At 46.8% G+C, this 18,051-nt stretch overlaps 1 protein-coding gene across 2 annotated transcripts in view; it reads left to right on the forward strand.

Annotated features, from left to right (window-relative positions):
- The window catches only part of Ptp99A (Protein tyrosine phosphatase 99A), a 294,456-nt gene that overhangs the window by 215,956 nt on the left and 60,449 nt on the right, over positions 1–18,051 (forward strand). For both annotated transcript variants that reach the window (XM_037415618.2, XM_075873290.1), the window contains exon 3: positions 4,321–4,444. In XM_037415618.2, the coding sequence (XP_037271515.2) occupies positions 4,321–4,444 (124 nt within the window). The remainder of the gene's footprint in view (positions 1–4,320; positions 4,445–18,051) is intronic.

An 18,051-nucleotide genomic window follows, 5' to 3' on the forward strand; every position in this document is an offset into this window, starting at 1 on the left:
ATGCTAAGAGGTCGCATTTAGGTTCCGGCACCACTTCAAGCGCTGTGCTGCGTTTTGTAGAGCTGTTCCTTAGCGGGAGAGCTCTCAAAGAAGTCTCGAAGAAGTGCTTGTTGTTTCCTTCTTTCTCTCTTTCTTTCTTTCTTTCTTTCTTTCTTTCTTTCTTTCTTTCCTTCTTTCTTTCTTTCTTTCTTTCTTTCTTTTTCTTGTCACGTGAACCTTCCGCCATCTTAGGGAGCAGATGTTTTCGCCAGTGGTGGAGCGAACGCTCAAAAAAAGAAAGAAAGAATGCAAACTGAAAGAAAACGAAAAACAAGCAAGTAGGAGGGTACATGGCAGCGCTGGTAAACCAGCTCCTTGGCGCACCCTCTAGGGGCAACGCTTAACAGCTACTCGCACCTTCTTGTCTTGTCTTCAGTGGTCTCTGTAAAACCATGCAGTACAGCGGGAGCCTGCGTAGGGATTCACTTGAAGCAGCACAAGTCTAGATACAGTCGCTTTCTCGTACAGGGCAGTGCCAGAATGTTTCAAACGACTTCCTTGATCTCGTACCAAACGTTCTTCTTGATCTCCTTAATTACGAGTGCAGTACTTTGTACGTCTTCCGGAGGTTTCACGTAAGCTGTGCGATTATAATATAGACTCGTTGTACGGACGTGCACGTTCCATGGGACAATGAGGAACAGCGCTCGTGTCCTTCGTGTCCTTCTTGCCCCTTTGTCGTCGTTCTGTTCTCACGCTGTAACTATCGCCATGTCATACCAACTAGCGCAAGCTGCCGCACTTCAAAGGGGCAATGCAGGCTGAGTTTGAACGCGCTCGGTGATCTAAGAAAAATAAATAGTACAGTACTGTGTACCACCGTATACAACACTGAACGGTGGTGCTGTACGGCAGTTTACCGCATTATCTTAGCCAAACATTTGTCCCTTGGGGGGGGGGGGGGGGGGCTTGTGGAGGGGAGTCAGTTATACATATATATGTGTGCGTGTGTATGTGCATGAGCAAAACTAAAAAAAAATTATTTGGGCGCTAAAATGTGACGCCCCGCCCCGCCCCGCCCCCGGTTTCGACAGTGGTATACAGTACTGCACAGTACACTACTACACAGTACTGCACAAGCTCTGTGGCTCCATATGGGCACATTGTAGACGCGAGTCTGACGTATAAAACAGTCCTCGCTAGTTTTAAGCACTTTGGTCTCGTAGTGTACAGCATCTGACAGTGTGACCTTTGCAACTTCGTGGTATATTTTTCTGTAGACAAACGTACACGCTTTTTAGATAAACGAAGCAGTAAAAAACACTACTTCTCGTCTATTCATTCGTTCGAGATTTCAATCCGCCTTCTTCATATTTGTATATTTTTGCCAAACAGATGCCTCAAGAATTATGTAAGTGCTCCTTCGAATGCATTTTCAAAAAGAGGCGTTGCATACGGTATCAAACACTGCACCGTTTTTTGGCAAGACATCTGCCCCTAGCTGAGGCTTCCTATGGCTTTTTTTTTTTAGTGAATTCATTCTGTTTCTTCTCGAGCTCCAGTTCTTGCGGAGAAAAAGAAAGAAAATAGAAAAGGTGATTGGTTCGCGTGCTGCTAACATTACGGGTACGTGAACACACGCGGGATAGCCATCTTGGGGGGCAAATAAAAACACGCATGGATAAATAAGTGGCGTCTCGGAGTAAAGGCAGGTGTGATCATCCCTGCTCTATCGAGCCATCTCGTGAGAAGAAACACTTCGTGGCCCCTATCGGACTGTTCGCGGTCGTTTCACAGCCGAAAAAAAAAAAGAAGAAACCCTTGGAGCGATGTGCCACGGACTCGTACTAGCTTCCCTATGGCGGCACATGCAAAAAAAAAAAACTTCGATCTTTAACTAGTGTTTGTTTTTTATAGTGTTACGACACACGAGATGGTGCATTGCCTTGCCCATTGATCTGCTGGCAGTTAATAATTTTCTTCAACCTGAACCGTCGTTCGATGCAGCTGCTTGACCCTCATTTCGGCGACGTTCCACTCTCCCGTAGCGACTCGCTCGCTGCGACTCACTTTTGCCATTCGTTGTCTTCGCCTGTTCGAAATGGGTCATCATGATAAGTCTTAAGAGCCGTCTTCGTCGCACCTGCAGTTTTTTTTTTTGTACAGACACAAATTCCAAATCAAGGTTCTTAAAATCTTAGTTTGTTAAAAAAATGTTAAATTATCGGGTCTTGTGCTCTAAAACCACGGTATACGATTAACAGGCACATCGTAGTGGCGTCTCCGGCTTAATTTTGACGACACGGGATTTCTTTTTTTTAACGTATACCTAAACGAACGAACAACACAGAACACTTCGCATTTTCAGTGCCCCCCCTCATATATATATATATATATATATATATATATATATATATATATATATATATATATATATATATATATATATATATATATATATATATATATATATATATATATATATATATATATATATATATATATATATATAGTGGGAGTAATAATTCAATGGACCAGTTAGTCTTCGTGAAGGTATGGGATATGGCACAACGGGAGCGTTGTCAACAAGGATAAATATATTTATTTCCCAACAGTTTCGGGAGGGGACCTCCCTTCATCAGGGGATGAGTTATACTGACATGAACTTCCTTGCTGCCGCGTCCCTCTCGCCCCGTTGTGCCATATCCTATATATATATATATATATATATATATATATATATATATATATATATATATATATATATATATATATATATATATATATATATATATATATATATATATATATATATATATCGTGTATCACATCGGCCAGGAAATCTCCCGCGATGCGAGGCGGGAATTCCTCCTTACTCGACTGGGCGACTTCTCCTGAGAAACACCGGCAAGACGAAGGAAAATCGATTTTCCGACTCGCAAGGACCTCGAATATGCCAGCCGAATTGAGTGCCATGCCGGTGTCTGGCTGGATGTGAGATCGTCTTGTCTTGCATTGGATTATCAATCTTATAGAGAGAGCTGGAGAAATGACACGCGCGTTCCCATCTGGCGTCAATGTACATGTTATATACTCCTATTGAGTGTAGGTTATTCGAGTCGGGATGTGACTGATGTTTTCTGTATTTTTTCTTGGAAGACTCGTCGCCTGCTGTGCATGCATCGGTGTCGTCTGCATGTGAAGAGGGGATGCCATCTTTGTGTTAGCGTCTACTTCTTTTGTATACTTTTTACTCCAGTTGCTTGTGGTTAAAGCCGTAGCACTCAATTTTCATTCATAATCTGTGTTTTTTTTTCTCGTGCATTCACAAACAATATGTCGAAATTATAATGCAATTGGTCTAGCACGTAATGTGTAATTGTTCGCAATTGGTCGAGCACGTAATGTGTAACACGTGAAAGGCCTGAGAGTCGGCCAACATTGGCGCACACGCAAGTCGTGACGTAACAAGCAGTTAGCTGTGGGAGCGTCTATCATTCCGGCGATTTACATTGCTCGGTGGTCATCTGAGCATGAATTCGAGGTATTCTAGCTTTCTTCCGTTCAGCCCTGAAATCGAACGATTCCCATTGGCTAAAGCTTCGGTAGAGGATGGCCGCTCCGGTTCATGCAGCTCATGACGTCACACACGTCACGGTAAAACGACCATCACGGTGAAGGGGGGCGTTTGCAGCCGGCGACTCCTAGGGCTTGTTTTGAGTATTCTTTTACGGCCCACTTTTTATACCTGTATACGCATAATAGACGCTGTGCTTCTAGTTTTCGCTGAGAACCACAAATTGTCGGGTGACCGTGTCTTGACCCCCTTTAGGAAAACAACAGCTCAGCCATTAGTGACTCAAATAAGTGATGTCAATGATGTTGTTATAACAGCGGATATGAAACACCTGCCAACACTATAGTTGCCCAGCTGCTTCTGAACATCATCCAACAACTATGCATCATAAATCAAAATTAGGTATCACTCGGACGCGGCTGACATCACGAGGCGTTACATCTTAGATGAATGGTCAGACATTATCATTAGTGGACATTGTCACAGTGATACTGCGTTGCCTAAAGCAGATGGTAGGGGCTGTAACAGTGATTGTAATCGAAAATTTGTGCGCTGTGGTTACTGTTTTTTTTTTGCTTCATTCCATGCAGTGTGTGTTTCCTAATTTCATTGTAGTTTGCAAGCAGCGGAAGTTCCTTTTAATTAAGTTGGCCAAATGTTTCTGTTTGCCTTATTTGCGCTCTTTTACGATTAAGCTTGAAAATTGCCCAATATTATGGTTTGCTTTTCTGTTGTTCACTACGTATTGTTTTTCTCTGCTGCAGATGTACCCGATCCACCGGGTATCCCCATTGTGGTTGGCTTCACCTCGCGTTCCGTCAACCTGTCCTGGACTTCGAGTGTCAACACGCACAACAGTCCCATACAACAGTACATCATACACATCAGGTGAGCCTGATGAGAATCAAAACGGAACAATCTTAAAAGGCGATTTACTCTGGTTAGAGCCGCTGTCTCGTCCAGAAAGTGCGCATTCAATACGCGTATTTCGCGAGTTAATTTGAACTAAGTTTATTCGGTACTTGAAAGCATTTTCCAAAAGTGTTCTATCAGTATTGATCACACGTCGAATATAACGTGTTCCCGTGTTACATAGCTCTGATTGTTTCAGTTTTCTTCTCCATTACTCTCTTGCTTTTCTGGTCTTTGTGCGTTCTTTTAAATGTTAATGTATCATAATGATGATATAGACGACTATAATTTAGCTTACACTCTCAGCTGTTTTTAACATAAAAATTCAATAATCAGATTTAAGATTTCGTATGCTATATCGTAATACCTGATTTTTATTCCACTCTATCTCTAAACGCATGAATGATACCCACAATAATTTACGGCTGCAAGCGGAGACCTTGATCCAAGAACGACACGATGTCCATCGAGATAACGTCACTTGCACACAGTGATTTCCGGTTAAAATGAAGGGGGCAGAGAGAGAGAGAGAAAGGGGAAAAGGAGCTTAAGCATTCCAAAATCGCTGAACTACCCTACAAGGGTGTATGGACGACAGACAAGATTGAGACGAAAAAAGAAGTAAGAAGAAATGAACAGTTGGTGGGAACAAGCAACTATAGTGCTCCTGTAGTTCACAGACTCTAGGGATTCCCAAAATTATTGTGTCACCTATTTTTTTATTTTATGCTATTTCTGTGTTCTGTTATTATGCTGCTCCTTGTATTGTGATAATTATCATTCAATGTAGCACTTTTTGCTGAACTTTGTTCGCGTAGCGAAGCCCCGTCAGGCCGAATGGCCTTTAGCTTCACTTCGTTTTTCTGTATCTCTCCAGAAATAAAATCTGTTCAGTTCATTTCAACCTGGGTAAAATCAACGCGACAGACAGAATGGCACAGACCGTGTAACATAGGCCAGACCCCATTTCGACACACGTTAGGCGTCCTTACGACCAATGAGTGCCTCAATTAGGCGGAAGGTGTCGCCCACCATCGTAAAGATGCAATAACGCCGCTCCGCGTCCACAGTCTGAGGTACTCTTCTCCAAGACCGTGGAGGAGAAAAGGCGAGGGGGAGTGGGGTAGAGGCAAGGGCAGGGGGAGGGGGGTTGTGCTAGAACACTGGGTTTCGCGTCTGTAGCTATGCCGCCTTTGCAGCGTGTGGAAGGCGAATTAGTCGAATGCCGAGATCTCTTAGCAAACACTCGGAAAGAAACATTTCGCACGCGTGAGGAGGCTGCGCATACATACACGCGTCGCCGAGCTGCTAATTGCCTTTTTCAGCTAATTGTTGCCCGCTTCCCCCCATCCACACCTCGGAACGTATGCCACTCGGGCGGGCAGTTGGTTGGTTTCTCGGCTGCAAGCGTCTAATGGACGCTGCAATTAGGCTTAGCATCGCGTTCCTTCGCCGCGTTGTCCGCACAGCTGTTGCTCGCGCATAGCACTACTTCTTCTTCTTCTTCTTCTTCTTCTTCTTCTTCTTCTTCTTCTTCTTCTTCTTCTTCTTCTTCTTCTTCTTCTTCTTCTTCTTCTTCTTCTTCTTCTTTTTCTTCTTCTTCTTTTTCTTCTTCTTCTTCTTCTTCTTCTTTTTCTTCTTCTTCTTTTTCTTCTTCTTCTTCTTCTTCTTTTTCTTCTTCTTCTTTTTCTTCTTCTTTTTCTTCTTCTTTTTCTTCTTCTTTTTTCTTCTTCTTTTCTTCTTCTTTTTCTTCTTCTTTTTCTTCTTCTTCTTTTTCTTCTTCTTCTTTTTCTTCTTTTTTTTCTTTTTCTTCTTTTTCTTCTTTTTCTTTTTCTTCTTTTTCTTCTTTCTCTTCTTTTTCTTTTTCTTCTTTTTCTTCTTTCTCTTCTTTTTCTTTTTCTTCTTTTTCTTCTTTTACTTCTTTTACTTCTTCTTCTTCTTCTTCTTCTTCTTCTTCTTCTTCAAATTATTTCACTGTCGCCACACCCTTGCATATAGCAGTGACATCTTCCGTCGTGTGAAATGAGGTATACGACTTTCAAAGAACGAAATACACATGGGCACTCGAATGAAACAAAAAAAAAAGAGGGGCGGGGGAGGAGAGACTGAGGCATGAACAAACGGACGAACCGAAATTCGAGGGAAGATATGAATGAATGAACGAAATAATGACAGAATGAATCACTGAAGAATGTGAGAACTGTGATAATCACGAAAGAACACGTTGGAATGAAGTTAATCAATTATTTCCATGTAAAACATTGACGTACCAACACCGAGGGAACAAAGTAATAAGTCAAGAAATGCTTGAGTGAACGAAGCAGGCATTGACACATCGAGTGTAGGACATAATGCGCATGAACAAGCGAATTTCCAAAATTACGTGCAACAGCACATCACCTTACGAATAAATAGTGATCAATATATATATATATATATATATATATATATATATATATATATATATATATATATATATATATATATATATATATATATATATATATATATATATATATATATATATATATATATATATATATATATATATATATATATATATATATAATGTGCGTGTGTGAGAATTTTTCCCTCTTTTCACTCACGTTCAGTACTTAGAATCGAAGCTCGTTAAACTTCCGTGACTCATTTGCCACTCTTGGTACACTTTCGAATCCTCGCAACCATTTCCAGTTTGCTCGCTTTCCTTTAGCTTCCTTATTTATACGCTTGTGGACCCTGTCTCGCTTAATTGCAACTTCGTTCCGTAATCCGTTTTCTGGGAAGATGAAACGAGCACCAAAAAAAAAAAAATGTTTTTACCTCTTCATAATTGCTTCCCCTCTGAGGAACTTCCGTATATAAATGACCCTTTAAAAGCACACTTCTTTGAAACGCAGGCCTACGACCGAACCCTACCCGTCTCGCTCATTGAGCCGTGTATCACCTCTCGAAATCGATTGCACGCTTTTTTCACCCTCGTTCTTGGCCAACTTTACGTCGTCGTCGAAGATGAAGTCGTTCGAAATAACCGGGGCCGTGAGTTCATTATTCTGTCGTTTCTCTATTGCTTCGACACTTACTCAGCGGGGAGAAAGAGAGAAAGACGTTTATTGACTTGGAAAAGCTGGACTGTTAGTCTGAATCGAAGTTAGAAGTGACTGGGCGAATGAAAGGGTGCAGTTAATTAACGACCGGGTAACGACTGAATCCGAGCAGTTTCCTTAATTATTGCTACTTACTTCATAGTCGATATCGGTTCACTAAGATGTGCAACGGTGTGATATAACGAGAGGGCAAGAAAGAGGGTTAGCCGGTCTTTTAAATTGTGTTATTTACATGTTTATTTATTTATTTATTTATTTATTTATTTATTTATTTATTTATTTATTTATTTATTTATTTATGCGTGCGTTTATTAGGAAGGGTAAAGGGCCACCCGCTAGAAGTGAGTTCTGGTGGATTCGTGCACTCGGGGAGGGGGGAGGCTAACACGTGGTGTCGGATCTTGCGAAGGGCGCAGCCGCAGGCGTAAGGCCAGGGGTGCCTCCTTTCCCCCTTTCCGCCGTGTTCCTCGCTTGCGCCTGAAAGGGGACCTACACGTTACTCTTGGAAAGACAATCACCTACGTTACAAAAAAAAATAAAGACTGAGCAGTGCCTAAATAATTTCTAAACCGAGCGACCACAAAGCGCTTGCAAACGTACGCAGTGGACGTGACCCTCTTACACCTGAATAATAAATTCTCTCAACGCTGCTTTAAATTTTTTTTCCTGGTGCTGCTTTCGCCAGAACTTATTTCTTCCTCTCTTTACGAGCGGTCTCTTTTAATATACACTATTTCACTTTATTACTTCATTTTTTTATTTTATATTCAAGACCAAGCGGCAACTGAATGGCGCACGGGATTTCCGGAGGTCGTTACGAGGCAGTTTGGTCGCCGTGCCACCGCCGGGTCGTTTATTCGGCTTGTCGCAATTTCTGGCCGCCGCCAACCCCTTTCCCCCTCCCGTCGTGATCATTTTTTGCCGTTAAACATTTATTACCCGACCTATTTATCTATCTTCGTTTCCTCGGCAGCACCCGCCCATCTGAACCGCCGTTAAACCCTTTTCCTTCCTTCCGGCGGAATAGATCTTCATTTAGTTCACGCTGTGGTAGATATTACCATTGTCTTCGCGCCCGCGTATACTGTTTGTGGCCTTTTTTTTAATTTCTCTTAGTTTTATTTGAAAGCAAAGCTAACAGAGAGTGAGGATGAGGCGAGAGTAAGGGAAAAGACAGGGAGATCAAGTCTAGCCGTGATTACGATTTGCTAGCCAACAGTCACGGTAGGTAGGTAGGTAGGTAGGTAGGTAGGTAGGTAGGTAGGTAGGTAGGTAGGTAGGTAGGTAGGTAGGTAGGTAGGTAGGTAGGTAGGTAGGTAGGTAGGTATTGTTATGCCAGCGAGTCCGCAGCAAACGTCCGTGCCTCTGAAAAAGGCAATCTGGGTCAAGGCCAGCCCGCTTGACGCGAACAACTCAACGGCGTCAACAGGCGGACGGCGCCTTTCTGGCGCGCACGTGCAGTGAGTCAGCGCAGCTGCGAGCCCGTCGAGTAAACAAGCGGCGTCTTCATGTCTGGTGGTCTGACTCATTGCGCGGCGACCCCATTGGAGGAGTCTGCCCTGACGACCAGCGGCGCTTCTGATTGGACATTTTGGTTGGACCCGGTGCAAATAAAAGAAGCCCTGCGGCGTGTCGCGATCGGCGGTCCTAGGGGAAAGCTGACATGTGTGTCAGAGCGGACCCGTTTGCGAGCAGACCTATGTGTTAGAGAGGAGAGCTCGGCTCTTCGAGTCTCTGTCGGCCCCAGTGCCGAATTTGTAATGCCTCTGTATATATGTTGTACATAAACCTTGTTTAACTCACCGTCGTCTCGTCCGCTCGTCTTATCAGCTCTGCGCAGAAGCAGTCGCGAGCTGATAAACATACGCTACCTAACGGCTGGTGACCTTCCCGGCGGAGTTGGAAGCAGTGGCGCCTTCGGGACCGTGTTGGCGTCGCCGTCTTTCGCAACAGTGGTTGGCAGCTGCGGGATCGGCCGGCGTCAGCGACATCGATGCGGTGAGTGCCTGATGTTTTCCCCTCAGTTCACCAGACTACTCTAGCTCAGGTTGTAGTAGTTTAGAGAAGGGCTGTGTGAAGCATTGAAGGGAGCTTTGATCGTTTCAAGCCAAGTCGAAGCGCTTTGAAACCAAAGTTAATGCGGAGGGGGTAAACACGGGAGTGTGCAAAATTGCTTGCGCGTCTTGCTAGTAGGCTTATAGTGGGTACGGCAAGTAGATTCTTAACAGGGGCAAACAGCAAGAGGCTAGTGTGAACGATGGAGAACCTTAAAGTGAAGGAACTCATCGAAATTTGTGAGGAACTCGGCATTACTTTGGGCCGTGCGAAACGAAAGCAAGCGATCCTTGAGATCATGAAGCATGAGGGAGTGTCGGCTGAAGAAGTCGATGAGGCCTGGGTGGATATCAAAGCACGCCGCGAGGAGGCTGAAAGGCGAGAAGCTCGCGAACGTGAGGAGGCTGAAAGGCGCGAAGCTCGCGAAGAAGCTGAAAGGCGCGAAGCTCGCGAAGAAGCTGAAAGGCGCGAACGTCGCGAGGAGGCCGAGAGACAGGAGCGCCTCGAGTTGAAACGAATAGAATTGGCAATCCTACAGTGTTCGCAGGCGCCTAGCGTAGCTTCTCCGACGATTCAGGTCAGCGGTTTTAGAATGCGGGACCAACTGCCACCGTTCGTAGTAGGCGAGGACATGGCGAAGTATCTCGTCAAGTTTGAACACGTCTGTGAGCGAAACGCTTTGGAGCGGTCTCTTTGGGCGCAGAACCTGTTAGCTCTTCTTCCCGGCGAAGTGTCCGACGCGATAACTTGCTTGTCGAGGGAAGCGTTTGAGAGCTATGACGAGGTTAAGGAAGTGCTCTTAAGACGTTATAAGTTGTCACCCGAGGCTTTCAGGCAAAGGTTCCGGTATGCTAAAAAGGGGAATGAGTCACACGTTGACTTCGAGTTTCGTCTTAAAGCCGATTTAATTGAATGGCTCAAGGGCGAAGGTGTTTATGACGACCGCGATAAAGTGGTGGAATGCGTTGCATTGGAGCAATTCTACCGCTGCATCGAGGAGGATGTCAAACTTTGGCTGCAGGACAAAATTGGGGAAGTACAGTTAAACAAGGCAGCTGAGTTAGCTGAGGAGTATTATACTCGCCGAAAGTTGCATAGCAGGGCAGTGCGCGTTGAAAAGGATGAAAGGAAAGAGGGCTTTTCAAGGAAACCTGATCAACGGAAACCCGTTCCGCACCGTAATTTCAAGAAGGACCCGTCTCTTACGAAGGACAGTGTAGGGGAAGGGCAAACAGAAGCGGAGAAATCGAGTGAGGTTTCTACCACACAGGCATTTGAATCGGAAAACAAACGGAAGCCGCTAATCTGCTACAACTGCAAAAAGGAAGGACACATCGCGAGAAACTGCCAGGAAAAGTTTGCCTTCGCAACGATCCGAGAATCGGAAAAAAACATGCGGTTGTTGGAGCCGTATCTCCAAGAAATTAGGGTGAATGAGAAAACGTGCCGAGCACTTAGAGACTCAGCGGCAACCATGGACAATGTCCATCCTTCATTGGTGTCTCCGGATGACTTTACAGGAGAATGCGCGTGGATCAGGCAAGTCGCCGAGGAGCAGAGTGTTTCCTTACCAATAGCCACGGTTGCCATTGAAGGCCCGTTCGGTAAGCTTCGCACCGAAGCGGCTGTGTCTGCCGCGCTAAATGATCGTTTTCCTTATCTTTTCTCCAACAACTCAGAGCAGCTTCTCAAAGAGCAGGGCAAATCGTTCTTCCCCAACTTAGCGTGCATGGCCCTCACGCGATCGCAAGCGCGGAAGCTATCGCGGCAGCTTGATCTGGTTCAATGCGGTGAACTCTCAAGTGACCTTGTCGGCGGGTCGACGGAACCCCAGAAAGGAAATTTTCCGCATGAGTCATGTGAGCAGTCACGCGAGCGGCCCGTCGCGGAAGCGGCCGGCGCGGTATGCGTAGGGGGAGACGACATGGCGCCATTGAGTCAGAGCGAGAGGGTTGCAACGCTCTCGCCTGTAGCGGAAAGTTGGAGCGAGCTGCCGAGAGTTGATCGAGAGACGCTCATTCGAGAGCAGCGTGAGGATCTCTCGATTGAAGCGCTAGTGGAAAGCCACAAAAACGCGGCAAAAGTGCTGTCGAAGGAGCACTACGAGAAATCTGTGAAGAAACGCGCTTTTGAAGTAGGAAGTCGGGTAATGCTGCTGCAGCCGTTCAAAAAGAACAAGCTTGAGGTTGATTGGGAAGGGCCTGCCAATGTAACATCGAAGCTTCCCGATACGAATTATGAGGTGAAATTAGGAAGGCGGCAGAACAAAATTTACAACTTGATGAAACCCAATGTTCAACATCAAGCGGTCGTAAATCAGCTGTTGAATGCTTCAGAGGAAGAGGGAGCAGAAATTTGGAGTTCTAGTGATGTAATCGAAAGGGGATCAGAGGTAACCTTGGAGCAGTTGAACCTAGAACCTAGATTAAGTGAAGTCCAAAAAGAGGACCCGAGAAAGATTGTTTCCGAGATTGGAGACGTGTGTTCGGACCGTCCCGGAAACACGAGGGTGATCGAACACGATATCGAGCTAAGCGGTGAGGAGTCAATCCGTAGCAAGCCGTATCGTTGTTCCCCTGTGCAACGTCGCAAGTGTGAGCCGCTCTTGGTACCGCATAGGTATCGTCGCCTAAAAGTGGCCGGTTACTGAGGTGGAGCATGTTGCTCCACAGCGCAACTTTGACGTTCGCTAAAAAAAAAAAGGAAAGCTATACGCTAATGCAGGTGCATTGAGCAGTGCGTTCTAGCTAGTACCTTCTCAACCTTTCGGTTTCTCGCTGGCGATTCGGGGCAAAATTTTGACCTCGTCACGACCTTAGCTGAGCGCTCTCGTTCAGAGTGATCTCAAGGGGCCAACTATATGTGGTATTCTAATTCGTTGCGTTGTTGTAAGTGTGAAAAATTAAAGTTCTTACTTTAAGAGTCTTGTGTCCCACATGTGCCTCTTGATGTAGAGGGAACAAAATTCCGATAGACACTTAGCTAGGTATATGTTGTACTATACTTTGTCTGGTGTTCTGTCGGGTGACCGAGGGCACTTGCGCGTGTCGTGTGTTGTCTGTTGTCGAACCGTTCTTGCCAAGTTGCAGAACCATCGACAAGTGCTGAAACCGAAGATGGTCAGAAGAGACGAGCGAAGCGGGCCGGAGAGTTGTGGCGACAAGCCAGTGGAGCTGGGATCCGTCGTCAAGAATGGGATGTGTTCCTGGAACAGTCTGGAGCTGTATTCTCCCCATGGCCCTGGAGGCGAACCTGGAGGGACCTGGCGAACGAGCGCACCTGATATCCGAGCCCCGTGGAAGCAGCTCGTCTTTCCGGTGCATTGTCTGGCGGCGGGGGTGCTGTTATGCCAGCGAGTCCACAGCAAACGTCCGTGCCTCTGAAAAAGGCAATCTGGGTCAAGGCCAGCCCGCTTGACGCGAACAACTCAACGGCGTCAACAGGCGGACGGCGCCTTTCTGGCGCGCACGTGCAGTGAGTCAGCGCAGCTGCGAGCCCGTCGAGTAAACAAGCGGCGTCTTCATGTCTGGTGGTCTGACGCATTGCGCGGCGACCCCATTGGAGGAGTCTGCCCTGACGACCAGCGGCGCTTCTGATTGGACATTTTGGTTGGACCCGGTGCAAATAAAAGAAGCCCTGCGGCGTGTCGCGATCGGCGGTCCTAGGGGAAAGCTGACATGTGTGTCAGAGCGGACCCGTTTGAGAGCAGACCTATGTGTTAGAGAGGAGAGCTCGGCTCTTCGAGTCTCTGTCGGCCCCAGTGCCGAATTTGTAATGCCTCTGTATATATGCTGTACATAAACCTTGTTTAACTCACCGTCGTCTCGTCCGCTCGTCTTATCAGCTCTGCGCAGAAGCAGTCGCGAGCTGATAAACATACGCTACCTAACGGCTGGTGACCTTCCCGGCGGAGTTGGAAGCAGTGGCGCCTTCGGGACCGTGTTGGCGTCGCCGTCTTTCGCAACAGTAGGTAGGTAGGTAGGTAGGTAGGTAGGTAGGTAGGTAGGTAGGTAGGTAGGTAGGTAGGTAGGCAGGTAGGTAGGTGTAGGTAGGTAGATAGATAGATAGATAGATAGATAGATAGATAGATAGATAGATAGATAGATAGATAGATAGATAGATAGATAGATAGATAGATAGATAGATCAGAACGCTGAGGTTACCGTGAAGCTGATGTGAACTACATATGAATATATGAATGGAAAGTGGCTTTCACAGTAGTCACTGTATATTTGCTACCTTTCAGCGGCATATACAGCACATGCTGCCTGTATATGCTTGGTAAAGCAGGCAGGTTGCCAGATTTTTTTTTTCGAAAGGGGGGGGGCACCTCCACTATTTTGGGGGGAGGGGCACCTCCACAAAATGGTCAATTTTCGCTCTGTGTGCTATGGCGGAAAAATTCGGTGAAGAAGGGGGGAGGTGCGCAGGCATGGTGTGCCCCCCTTGGCTACGCCACTGACATGAAGGTAGCGTATACCGTAACTAGCGTTCACTGAACCACTGCACTGTGGCGTATATACTTTTGTGTATTGTGCTGCATTTCTTAATTCGTCGTGTCTTCATTGATTGCGTTGAGCACGCTCCTTTTATAGCCAATTATTCCAACCGTGCGATGATCTTTTGAAAGAACGATAGCGCTGTCTATCAGAACTTACATGGTCCATTATGTAATGGGCCATGGTCGTTACATAATGATAATGACCTCACCCTAGGTTAGAGCCACTGGGCTCTGACCTAGGGCGACTCGAAACGAGCGACTCATCTCGTCGAACGATTGTGACATTCCAGTGTGTGTGTGTGTGTGTGTGTGTGTGTGTGTGATTCTGCTTCCTCTCTCTCTCCCTTTCATTCCTTATTCCTTACTTTACTGTCTCCCCTTCCGCAGTGCAGGGTAGCAAACCAAGCACTTGCTTTCGGGCTAACATTCCTGCCTTTCTTCATACCATATTCTGCACCCTCTTTCCATACCCCCCTCCCTTCTTTGAAGCCTTTCTGCACAAAACGCGGTTTCACATTGCCTCCGTGGTGGGAGCCTACTATACCTTTCAGCACCTCACGGGGTGTTTCAGGGGCTCCGAGAGCGGCCCACCATTGTCCAAGTGACGATGCCACGATGACGACTTCATCACGTGACGCCATGATGACGTCGCAAATTTTGGCGACGTGTGGCGTCATCACTAGATGATTTTTTTCATCGCTCGTCCTGACGCCGATTTTCACTTTTCGCGTTCCATAAGTCAATGTCGTCTTAACAAAAAGAAAAGAAAACTGCGACATTAGAAGCCCAAGATGGCGTGTCCTGTGCATGACCGCAAAATAGCCTTTGAGATGGGAGGAGGGACAACGGAATTCACGCGCGTCAGCTTCCAGCGATCGCACGGCTCCGTCCATTGATCGCGCTGTCCGAATAACTGTGAGCTAGGAAACCGAGACCTCGCGAGTAGGAGACGCCGTTGTATGGAAAAGAACATCCGTGCGGATCGGTTCTCGGCACAACGTCTAAGTGCACGAAGCACGAATACGTTGCTGCGCCCCCGAGGCATTCGACTTCGTCTCCTGTCCTCCGTGCGGAACTGGGGTGACACTGTCATCCGTTCAATGCCCTCGAAGGGACCGATCGAACGGATTGGAGGGTCGCCCATGCCGTCCACTCGAACACGATGGCGAGGAGCATGCTCGTTTTTGTTTTGAGGAAAAAGTAGGGCAAACCAGATGGAGCGAACAAGAACCGCTGCCAATCCGTTCTGTGCCCTGTATTGGGTGGCTGTGCAGTGTCATTTCAGGCAGTCTAAACAGGCATGAACAGCCGCAAGAACAGGAACTACGCATACTTTGAATAAATGTTCTACTTATATTCTATAGACTGTAAACCCTGTTAGAACTACTCATTCTGTCTAAAATAAGGATGTTGGCGCGTCTAGAAAGAGGGAAAGAGGCAAGGAAAGGCAGGGAAGCTGAACAGACTCAGTTACGGCCTGCTTCCCTCAATGAGGGAGGGTATAAAGGTGAGCAAAGGGAGACAAAAAGAACGACCGACCATTACGATACTGCCTAATTTGAATTCTGAGCGCAGCTGGGCAGGTGTCTTGATTTTGCTATAAATAGAGGTCAGACAGCTTCGCTAACCACGAGACCGCTGAAAAAAGCGCCCACAGCCGATGTCGACGGGCATCCGTTCATGCAGCGCTTCGTTTCCACTTATAGTGTCTGTGAACGTCCTCGCCGCATACCCTGGAGATGACGTCATCGGCGACCGCGCGCACTACCATGGCGCCGTGGGTGGCCGCCGCGGAACCTGTTGTGTCGCCACTGTTGTTTCTTTTTCCTCGCTAATATGGTTTTGTATAAATACACTAGAGGGAACTCTGGCACCAGGAATGGTGGGTAGTAAACAAATTTGGGTGTGTTCCAATATTCACACTAGATAGCTAAATGGGCGGCAGTCATATTAAGTCTCATTCCAATTCTCACGTAGCCGGCAAAATAGACAGCTCCGAGAAGACCGCATCGTAGACAAATACGATGCAGGCTACTTTGCTGTTTAAACAAGATGGCGACTCGGCGAATCCCTCAGACAGACCGAATCTCGCCGGAATGGCCGCCTGCACACAAGCAGACGCTTCTCTGGGAGCTCAATGTGAGTAACGTTTAATTTTTTCAGATTTTAACACGAATGAAGCCAGAAAATACAACTGTTACGTTTGTTTATTTTGGCTTTCTCTTCCCGACGGGAGGTGGCGCAGCGTCGCGTAAAAGCCGTCCCAACGTGTTCCAATTTTCGGACAGCATGGGCTCGGTGCTGTCTTCTAAGTAGTCGGCGTAGATTGTCTACGTGCTGTCTAAGAATTGGAACACAGCCTTTGTCTAATCTTCATACTTCCGGCTCCGCTTGATTTCACGTGGCTTGGAGTTGATTTGTCACGAGACGACCATTAGCAAAGGTTTAGCGTTTACGCTTCACTACCTTAACCTTTTAGGCTCACCAGATCAAATCGTGTCATGAAGTTCACAACAATCCGTTCTTTTATTTGAAACAAAACCGAAACACATCAATTAACAAATAGTCAAGTGCGTTCAGAGCCCGCAAGCACGAAGACTAGGCAAACTTGTGTACTACCCATCGTTCCCACGGTCACTGGTATACTGCAGCGCCAGAGTCCCCTCTTGTTAGTTTTAGGAGACTCTATGCTCACTACATGACCTCCGAGATGGCGGGTGCGCGGCGAGACCACGCCCCGCGCCCGTGATCTCGGAGGCCATGCTCGCTGTGACCGTCTCTCAGCCTCCGCTGCGCTCTGCGTTCGCTTTCTTTCGGCCTCGTTCTTTGTGTCGGTCGCGCCGACAACGGCGCTCAACGCAGGAGCGAGCGACTTTTTTTTTCTTTATTTGTTTAGGAACAGGCTATGCCTGTCGATATCACGAGCCACGGGCCCCTCACTTCACCTTCTTTCTCCGCCACGTGCACTGGCCCGTATAGTTCGGAGCGCGTGTGCATCAAGGGTCGTCACGTGCACCGAGGCTGGCTTCGCTTGTCGTGACTCGGTGTCCGGCATTTCGCCTGGTTTGCGAATGCCCGCATTGCACAGAGTGGCGCGCGTAGCTCAGGAGCGCTGGAAGTGTCTGTGGCAATATGTAAACAACGCTGCATTGCTACAACTACTGATAACCATAACTTCAGAGCTGGCGTTGGCCCAACACGAAGCTGTTGCATTGCTACAACTGTGAATAGTTAAAATGTCGAAAAAGAGTTTGGTGGTGCCACACTACTAAGCCGCGCCTGAAATTCACATCGCGATCGTCGGTGAAATTTTTCCCGTATTTTTCGTATTCAAGTTCCTTACTATATATTTTTACATTCGTTGATTGATTGATTTGTGGGGTTTAACGTCCCAAAACCAACATATGATTATGAGAGACGCCGTAGTGGAGGGCTCCGGAAATTTTGACCACCTGGGGTTCTTTAACGTGCGCCCAAATCTGAGCACACGGGCCTACAACATTTCCGCCTCCATCGGAAATGCAGCCGCCGCAGCCGGGAATCGAACCCGCGACCTGCGGGTCAGCAGCCGAGTACCTTAGCCACTAGACCACCGCGGCGGGGCATTTTTACATTCGTATCTCACATGAAGGCATCACCCACAACACGCTTCAATATCCTCAACACACGAGTGAACTAAAAAAGAGGAAAAAGCAGGTGTAACAATCTGCATGCGCAAACAACGACTATTTCTATTGTCAGAACGCTGCTTCAGAAGCTTCTAAACTCCAAGGAAGGAAAAACAAGCACGCCTCGTATAAGGACGCCTTCCGACAAGCCCTTTGCTCCGCAGACACGCCGTAAAGCAGCTCGCTTCTTCCTGATTATGCATGCATATCTGCGTGCCGTCGGGAGAACAAAAGAATGCGGGGCTTTGAATT

This window comes from Rhipicephalus microplus, chromosome 9 (genome assembly GCF_043290135.1).
Source record: "Rhipicephalus microplus isolate Deutch F79 chromosome 9, USDA_Rmic, whole genome shotgun sequence".
In the NCBI taxonomy this organism is placed as follows: Eukaryota; Metazoa; Arthropoda; class Arachnida; order Ixodida; family Ixodidae; genus Rhipicephalus; species Rhipicephalus microplus.